General features: G+C 41.4%; 1 protein-coding gene across 2 annotated transcripts; it reads right to left on the reverse strand.

Annotated features, from left to right (window-relative positions):
- Positions 1–326: 326 nt before the first annotated feature.
- Positions 327–5,639, reverse strand: PPDPFL (pancreatic progenitor cell differentiation and proliferation factor like). Of its 2 annotated transcripts, none has more exons than XM_081014054.1 (5): positions 5,490–5,639; positions 4,088–4,152; positions 3,303–3,395; positions 2,972–3,071; positions 327–1,762 (listed from the first exon to the last, which is right to left on the reverse strand). In XM_081014054.1, the coding sequence occupies exons 2-5, from the start codon at positions 4,140–4,142 to the stop codon at positions 1,750–1,752; spliced, it is 261 nt and encodes an 86-aa protein (XP_080870180.1). In that variant the 5' UTR covers positions 4,143–4,152; positions 5,490–5,639; the 3' UTR covers positions 327–1,749. The 2 variants fall into 2 exon arrangements, with proteins under 2 accessions (XP_080870180.1, XP_080870179.1); XM_081014053.1 differs by having other exon boundaries at positions 4,088–4,189.
- Positions 5,640–9,214: the final 3,575 nt, after the last annotated feature.

Here is a 9,214-nt window from a genome sequence, read left to right on the forward strand (position 1 = left end):
TTGTTAACTGCTAAAGAACAAAAACAAAACCCTGATCTGACTCATTAATAATCAGTTGTTGGAAATGCCAATGGGCAATTAAAAATGGCAAACCCATAATTAAGATTGTAAGGTAAGGACAAACAATAAGATCCAAAGCATGTAGAGAAGCCCAGATGACTTTATTTTTTAAGAAAATCATCTTTGGGATGGAGCATTTTTAGCAGAGAGTTGGGGCAAGGGAGATTGCCTAACCTACTAATCATTTTTTGTTGTTGATCTGATTGCCTCTAAGTTGGCCCAACATTCCAGGTGCATATTTACTATGAATGACTTCACAAGGCATATATATTTATCAAGCTTTATTAATATAAAACTTAGTAAAAAAAACACCCAGTTAATTCTGTACATTAAGACTCTGACAATACTATACAAAATCTCTGACAATACCATACAAAATCTTTTTACATGTACAAAGATGAATAAACTCTAACAAAGTGAGTCCAGATTAGAACAGACATTTTTTCCTTTACATTCTGCCTTACTCCTTTTTGCCATTTACTTAACCTACACTCATCGATTTTCTCTCAGTAGATTTAGTTTTGTAAAAGCATCACATGTCTAGGCATGGTAAGTAGCATAAGAGCAAAACAAGCATGGTGAGCACACACATGGTGTCACCGAAATTTCTGTAGATGAGTATTTCAGCATTTTTAAAGTTTGAGAAAAATAAAAGATGCCAAATGAAAAAGTTGCAGCATGAAGACATTGATATTTAAATTAGCATCATATAGCAATCTCATCTTGTTGTCTGATGAGACTGTATACATACTCTTTAGAGTTGGTGACAGTGGAAATCTGACCTACCAGAAAGAATCAATGAACAATCAAAGTGTCAATGAAAAATCAAGTACTTTGGTTCAGCTCCTTACATTATTTACTTACATTAAGGCATATATCATCTAGATGTGGTGTAAATTGCACTCTACATAGCTGATATGGGAATAAGAGATTCTGGTAACACTGGTGTTGAACTGAGTTCCAATTAAATAAGCGGGACTTACTCCCATGCAATATGTTTAGGTTTGGCAAATACAATTCATTTATTTGATGAAATCTTCCATAAATGAAGAAGCTTTAACTAGATTTCTTCTAAAACTTAACATCTACATTTGGCATTTTTGAACAAATTTTGTCTAAACATAATTTAAGTGTGAAGTGAGCTAACAATCTAAATTTAAACCTTGGGACAGACTGAGATTAAGTTAGCTGAATTTAGGTCCTAATGAAATTTGCAAATTTGTCATAACTACTTAAGTCCCATTGAAACCAGTAGGAACTAATTGCAACTGTCTGGATCAAGTCCCTTAAGGCTAAGAAGACAAGAGTGTGCTTGAAGACAAAATAACCTTGAATCATTTTGCCCCAGACAGTCTGCAAGAGCTTTTCAATTTTGCAAAGAAAAGGTTGGATAATTAGCAGACACTCCAGCCTAACAAGTCTTTGCATTTGCATTCTTCCAATGATATAGAAGAGTCATTACGAAATATAGAACACCTGTTCAGTATCAAAAACTCTGCAGCAGACATGGAAACTTCAGTGGCTGCCTTAAGAATAAACTATGGATAAATCCTTGGAAATCTGCATTTTTCCTGCAAGGGAAGTTTCAAGCAGTTTGTTTTCTTCACACAACTGAATGCAGCCACCTGGAAGACCTCAAGTCTTTCAAGAAGTGAGTCTGTGGGTGCAACATCATTGTAGGAGTCCAAGTCAGCTGTTAGCACTGTCAAAAAAATAAATTAAGAATAGACCTTTTATCAAAGATTGCTATAAAGAGTTACTGACAAGTTTGAGTAGAAACCAGAACTGCAGATCAACCTATTAGTCTAAGATTCAAATCTTACATGATCTTGGAAATGTCAAGTTTTTAACTTTGCTTTGCTGCTTGACAATACAGATTATAAATGGGAATTCTCCTTTAAATCCCCTCCCCCGAAAACAGTAAAGAAAAAGAAACTACGTTTGCACACCAGCTGTGAGAAGATAATTTCTCTGGACAACTAAAGAAGTGCTTTTGTTTCTATACATAATAAGTTAAGCTCTACAGAAAACATTTTTTAAAATCCGTTTCCCATAAAACCAGAGAATGCAAATGAAAGCTTCCAGTCTTATTGCTTTTTAAAATAGATTTGTAATATTGTTTTGACTTGTAAAAAAAATTGTTATTGTAAATGGATATTAGCTGACTGCAGATTTGTATATATATTAAAGTCCATATAAAACTAAAGTCCTGGGAAATTAAGTTACAGAGGAAGCACATTTCCTCTGGAACAGACTTGAGGCCCTTTCAATGTTTTGGAATACAACTCCCATGATCCCAGACAATTGGTACCAACTTGGGAGAAGCTGATCTGCAGCAATGGAATGTATATAGCTATTTGATGTAACACATTAGATATGTTTTAAATAAAATAACAGGGATGGTATAAATGTCATTTTAGGGTGTCTATTACAAGCATACTTGCAACAGAATCCTATGAATGTTTACTCAGAAGTAAGGCCTATTAAATTTGGGACTGCACTCTAAGGATGCTGTTACCAAAAAAACCTTGTGGGTAGTTGAAAAGCCTAACAAGGAGCTACAGATATTTGACTGAACTTTAATGTCAAGCACCTGAAACCTGTATGGCAACCTTCACATAGTTGTCATTGTTCTATGGTCTGGTTCACTAACAAAAGATCACTGAACATATTGGCAGCCAGTGGGCAATTTAATAACCTCCCACTCCACTAAAATAAATTGGCCTATACTTGCCATTTTTAATAAACCAGACCCACTCATTTCAAGAGGAGCTATTCTAAGTTTAAACAAAAATCAGCATCAGAGCAATCTTTGGAAATCTCCTTTCAACATAAAAGTGGCCAGATTATAAAGCCACAATAATATTAATTCTAATGAATCATGTCCCCCCAGAAGTGAAGCAGTTCTTACCTGCTGGCTGACAATGTTTTCCTGCCTACATTCTGAGGCATGGGCTCACAGTGGAAGAAGCTTTTTATCCACCAGCATCTTTCAAACACGTCAGGTAACCCTATAAAAGCATACACATATGGAGCTGGTGAATAACAAAAACCAAAGCGACAAAAAAGGCTATTAATTTTAATGAAGCAACAATACCAGAAAAGGCAAAGCATACTGTAGTCTTATCTGAAAACATATTAGAATTAAATGCACAGTTGGGGATGGCAGGTCAAATTATTCCCATTAAGTATGCTAAACTTTTCTGGATGTTAGCTAATAATTTAAGTAAGAGTCACAATACCATGATGTGCTTTTTCCTGATCCAAGGAGTTCGTGGGTTCAGAGCAGCAAGATGAACTGCTTGAAGAAACACTAGAGTCAGAATTCAGTCGTGCTGTGTGTGAAAAAGAGAGCCTACATTACATTTGGGGAAATCAAATCAGTATCATACAGACCAGTGTTTAAGGTTCAAAACACCTTCGATTACTTTTAAAGAAACAACTCTTAAAATGTAACAAATGATTAGTAAACACATATCCGTGCCTATTGTTTCAAACAGTGGCTAATTTTTTACACTTCTGTAAGCAAACGTTAATTGCAAGGAATCATGTTGCATCATATGACAGCAAGTTAGTATGATTCAAATGCATATGATACATTCAAATAAGACTGATATTAAAAAGATTATTTCAATATTAAATGTTTCTTGGAGAAACAAAGAATTCCCTCAGGAAGAGTCATATAAACAGAGCTAGTTTTAAGGGCAGGTGGTCCAGGAAACTGCTGGGGGAAATCAAGTTTGGTGGGCAACAGGTTCCAGTTAGGGGCACCTGCCACAGGTTAGATGACAGGAATAAATCATGCATGCAGAAATTGGCTACAAATACAATTAAAGATATTCCAGAGCTGAGCAAAAGGAGGGGTGAAGCAAATATACCTCTTGCTTGTGGTGCTTTTAAATCTAAGGCCAGCCCTAAACATGAATAATGAAACCCATACTAGTATGCACACTAAACATGTCGCTGTCTGTACAGAAACAAACATTTTGATATCATGTTAGTCCTCCTTTCAAGGCAGAAAACTTACTTCTGTAGTACTGGTTCTTTGCCAGAAGGCACCCAGCAGAAGGCACAGCTGCCATTGCAATGGTTCTGCCCAGAGAAAAAGGCAAAAATTATGTAAGGACACCTGCAGGTCAAAAGAAAATAGGGAAGTTGTAGGTTAATTTGCTAAACCACAGCATAGAGATCAGATCTCTACAGTACTGGGAACTGTATCATATGCTTGCACTTTAAGATTATAGACCTTATACTCTATGGGTCTGAGTTTTCTAGGGACAGGGGGAAGATTCCTGTAGATGGAAGAATGTGTGGATCTTTCCCTCATGTGCCCAGAGTCCTGAGGTTTATGCTCACTACATGAAAATAAATCCCTCAGATTATGTTGCACCTTATCACTGAGCTCAGACACTTGCAAATGAATGCTTTTGCAACTGCTGGGAGCATTTTAAAGTCAAGAGATGGCCATAGGTAAAGGTAAAGGGAATCCTGACCATTAGGTCCAGTCGTGACCGACTCTGGGCTTGCAGCGCTCATCTCGCTTTACTGGCCAAGGGAGCCGGCGTACAGCTTCCGGGTCATGTGGCCAGCATGACTAAGCCGCTTCTGGCGAACCAGAGCAGCGCACGGAAACACCGTTTACCTTCCTGCCGGAGCGGTTCCTATTTATCTACTTGCACTTTGAGGTGCTTTCAAACTGCTAGGTTGGCAGGAGCAGGGACCGAGCGACGGGAGCTCACCCCATTGTGGGGATTCGAACCGCTGAACTTCTGATCAGCAAGTCCTAGGCTCTGTGGTTTAACCCACAGCGCCACCCGCGTCCCTAGAGATGGCCATACAGAAAGCCAAATCAGATGATTTGTTCATTCAGCCTAATATTGCCCGGCTTCGATTTAGAGCTGGCAGCTTTCAGGCAGAAGTTGTTCACATCATGTCCTACCTTAAACTGAAAATGCCCAAGCTTGGGGCCTTCTATGTGTGAAACATGTGCTCTGCTTCTGAGCCCCAGCTTGGGTCTTCTGTAAATCTGCAGATCCATCATCAAAGTGCTCACCTTATGTAAAGGAGCTACTTCCCATGTTGGCAACAACCCACTGCTTATTTAGGATCAGGTGCTTAGAGATTCCACCAACAGCCCAACTAAGATTTATATACCAGCACTGCAAAAGCTTTGCAACCTGTTAGATTCTTCAACTCAAAGCCATAATGCAGAGAGGCATGTCTTGCATTGCCTACTGATAGAAACTCACATCCAGTCAAGGAAATGCAATCTCTACGAACCCGCTTGGGGCATTATTACTTCAAATCATGAGTTGCGAAAAGCAAACTCCAGAAGACACTTTATTCCTGCAGAAAGTTTGGGCATTCGTTCACGGAATCCCAAGCGGGGAAGGAGAAAACTAGGCATGCACATGATCAGTCTAGATTACCTGTTGCTTTCTTTCTTGGCAGAAATCAGCAGCCACGTCGCGCTTCTTTTTTTCCCCTTCAGAGAAACACAGACCTCGCCACAGTCTGAGAAAGCAAGCTCGCTTTCACTGCCCGCCTGGCCTCGTCCTCTCACGCCTCCCTCTACGACAAGCTTTATATAGAGGACCCCTCGGCGACGGAGCTGAAATTTGACCCGACAGGCGGCGGGGGTGGGGGGAGCGGGGGCCGTCGCGCGCAACCGAACTCACTTGGCGCGCTGCCGGCTTGTCCTCCTTCAACCCGGCTCGGGCCAGGCCTGCTCAAGTCCCCGGATCCCCTAGCAGCAGCAGCAGCAATAACAACAACAATGAGGCGCCCGCCCTGGGCACGTGCTGCGCCTCTGGCTGGCCGGGGAGGAGCGCGTGCTCCGCAGTCGCACTTTGCATCGGCGGCTGAGGGGAGCGCGCCTTGGCAGCTCCTCTCGCTGCTTCAGGGCCCCGGAGGGTTTTGGCACCCGCAAACGGAGCTTGGACACAGTAGTCGCTTTCCTCCAGAGGATTAAGCAGCAGCGGGCTTAGCCATCGAAGAGGAAGGGCACACTTAAAAACAAAAAAACAAAACCGCGTTTCTAGAGTGCTGCCCTTTGCAAACAGTCCAGGTTTAAATCTCTCTGCTTGGAGGGCCCGGGCGTGTATTTATGCTGCGTTTCATAGACTCATAGAAATGTAGAGTTAGAAGGAAAACAGAAAGGTCATCTCCAATGCAGGAATCGTAGCTGTACCATCCATGGCAAATGGCCTTCCATTTTCTGTTTAAAAACATCCACCACCTTCCAAAGTAGTCACTGTGGAGCAGCCAATGTTACTGTTTTATTCTTTTTTTGTAAACAGCTTTGAGGTTTTCTGCAATCAAGCGGTATATACATTTTATGAAATAAATAAAAGAAATCTAGGGGGGGGGGGGACAGATTGGTAAACTCATGACAATAACAGGAAAATGTTCCAGTCATCTTCAAGCAGAACAAAAATTAACACCAGGAAGGCTGATGGACATGACTGAGTCTTTAATGCTTCCCAAAGCCTGAAGTGCAGCCACCTGCCGTAGCTCAACTGGGAGGGAACCACCCAGTGGTGGTGTGGAACCACCACCAGAAAAAGGGTCCCCTCTTTCATAGTCCCCTATTTCAAACAGCAAAATCATGAAATGTCCTACTGCAAATGTAGTGATGCCACCCAAGTGAATCATGTTAAAGGGGCATTAGAAAAGTTTGTGGCTAATAAAGCTACCAATGGCTACTGGTCCTGATGGCTACATGCTACTTCCAGTATCCGAGGCAGCATGCCTCTAGCAGCAGCCAATGAATGCTATTGCACTCATGTCCTGCTTGTGGGCTTACCATAGGATGGCCAGTGGGAGAACGAAATGCTGGAGTAGGCAACCCTTTGGTCTCATCCATCAGGGCTCCTCTTATGTACTTAAGATATACTTAACAGTGGCTGGCAATTTCCCATTTGTTCATCACCATAATAAGTATGGGAGCCAAACCTTTTTCTAATAGAGCTGATTTTACACTGTTGCCTGCAGTCAGACTCCGTTCTCCAGTGATGTTGGTAATAGTGCTGCAGAATGGTTGGCACCATAAAGCCAGTTGTCCCCTTCCACTCCTTTAAAGGGAAACTGGCAGGACCCTAGTTTCTCTTTAAAAGAGAACATTACTACTGACTGTCTGGACCAGGCATGAGGAACATGAAGCCCTCTAGATGTTGCTGAGCTCCGGCCATCCCTCACCAGTGGCCATGCAGGCTGAGACTGATGGGAGCTGGAGCCCAAGAACGTATGGAAAGCTATAAGCTCCCCATCCCTGGTTTAGGCAATGATATCTAGTGTATTGGAAGAAAAAGTTGTATATAAATGTGAAAAATAAAATTACATTTCCACATTAGTGTACCACAGAAGTGCAGGAACTAGCCAGGTCCATTCTGCCAGTTGCTTATGTAATTGATTAGACAAAAAGCATACATCGTTCAAACAAGCAAACATATATACTATTTGTTTCTTTACATAACTGTAGAGATTGGTGAACTATTCTAAATGTTGGGTGCCTCAAAGCCATATTTTTTATTGATTGATTGAAGTTTTATGTTGGCAATTTCTCCAATAATAATCATGTTATTTTTTATATGAAGCCCATCTGACTGGGTTGCCCCAGCCACTCCATAAAAAAGCAACAAAACACCGGGCATTAAAAACTTCCCTATACGAGGCAAGGAGATCCTGGTGCATACATTATTCTCTCTCAACTGCCCCCCCCCCCTCGCTTCAGCCAACATTTTAACCTTGCAACTGTCATGCTCAGTAGCTCAACCAATGAGATTCCTGGCTAAAAGAGAATTTGTACCTGGAATCTTCCTAATTCTAGTCTGAGACACTAACCCTTGCATAATACTATACCATTGGATTTCCTTATCAGTTTTACTAATGGACAAATGCAGCCAACTTTATTTTTACAGGGATATATTACCAAGCTTAGGAGCTTGGCATGCATATCATTTCAGGCTGTGCTGTTTCCAGTTCTTGACGCATTGCGTTTATCCAACAAGGGTGGGGGGAGCCTGGGATAAGCAGCAATTCCATATGGAGTACAGTGGTACCTCGGGTTACATATGTTTCAGGTTACATACGCTTCAGGTTACAGACTCCGCTAACCCAGAAATGGTACCTCGGGTTAAGAACTTTGCTTCAGGATGAGAACTGAAATCGTGCTCCAGCGGTGCAGCAGCAGCAAGAGGCCCCGTTAGCTAAAGTGGTGTTTCAGGTTAAGAACAGTTTCAGGTTAAGAATGGACCTCCAGAATGAATTAAGTACTTAACCCGAGGTACCACTGTACTTTGGTACTGCAAATACATCCACATTTGCTAGCAGCCCTGCACTTCATTCACATTTATACTGCACTTATTAAATGTGCACAGGGAGTTCAAGTGTAGCTTTCTGAGCTGTGTGACTTACATGAATGAGGGAATTACACCAGGGGTTGAGGGAGTAGCTGTGTTTGCCAATTGCAGCAAAGACTGTGGAGAGTCTTGTGGCACCTTAAGGGCTGATACGTTTATTGTTCATGGACTAGGGCCCACTTCATCAGTCACTTTTAAAATTTATCTAAGAGGTAAAATAGGAAAGGGGGTTTCATCCTGACGGATGTGCCATATCATGTTATTCCATCTCTTGCAACAGCTTCAGTGGGCGGCACATCCCGTCCCTTCTCTGAAGCATCAGAGCTGGTTTAGTCATGTCTCCAGTACAGCATTGCTCAAAGTGCACTAAGTTCTAATGAAAATGTAGACTTGTCCATGAATGTAAACAAGTAGCAGACGTCCCTTTACTTAATATGAAACCTTTACCTCGTATGTTGAAGTGGCATTTTACACTGACCTCCTGTCAGTCTTAAATGGCAACTTATATACTGCTACTCCAGAATGGGAAACTTGGAGGCTTGCCCCAGGTTAAAATAGCACAGCTGACAGAGATAAGTGTCTGGAAGTGGAATGTGTGCTAAAATTAGTAGGATCACTTACTTCGTGTTTTACTTTTTAATTTGTCGTGATATACCGAAAAACGGTCCAGATGCAGGGTAAAGTAACAGACATAAAATGTTAACATATTAAAGGAGCTCATGCTGCGTTTAGATGACTAGTGTTTTCGTTATGTCCACTGAGGTGTTTATAGGGAGCTAATCATAAATCTGCAC

This window comes from Podarcis pityusensis (assembly GCF_964106645.2).
Source record: "Podarcis pityusensis genome assembly, chromosome: 7".
NCBI lineage: Eukaryota > Metazoa > Chordata > Lepidosauria > Squamata > Lacertidae > Podarcis > Podarcis pityusensis.

What these genes read in the sequence shown, in the direction of transcription:
- PPDPFL (XM_081014054.1), bottom strand. Translation starts at nt 4,142, where the DNA reads ATGGCAGCTGTGCCTTCTGCTGGGTGCCTTCTGGCAAAGAACCAGTAC. An exon ending in AAAGAACCAGTACTACAGAA is followed by an intron (nt 3,396 to 4,087) that starts GTAAGTTTTCTG and finishes TTTCACACACAG; the next exon opens with CACGACTGAATTCTGACTCT. An exon ending in TCAGGAAAAAGCACATCATG is followed by an intron (nt 3,072 to 3,302) that starts GTATTGTGACTC and finishes ATGCTTTTATAG; the next exon opens with GGTTACCTGACGTGTTTGAA.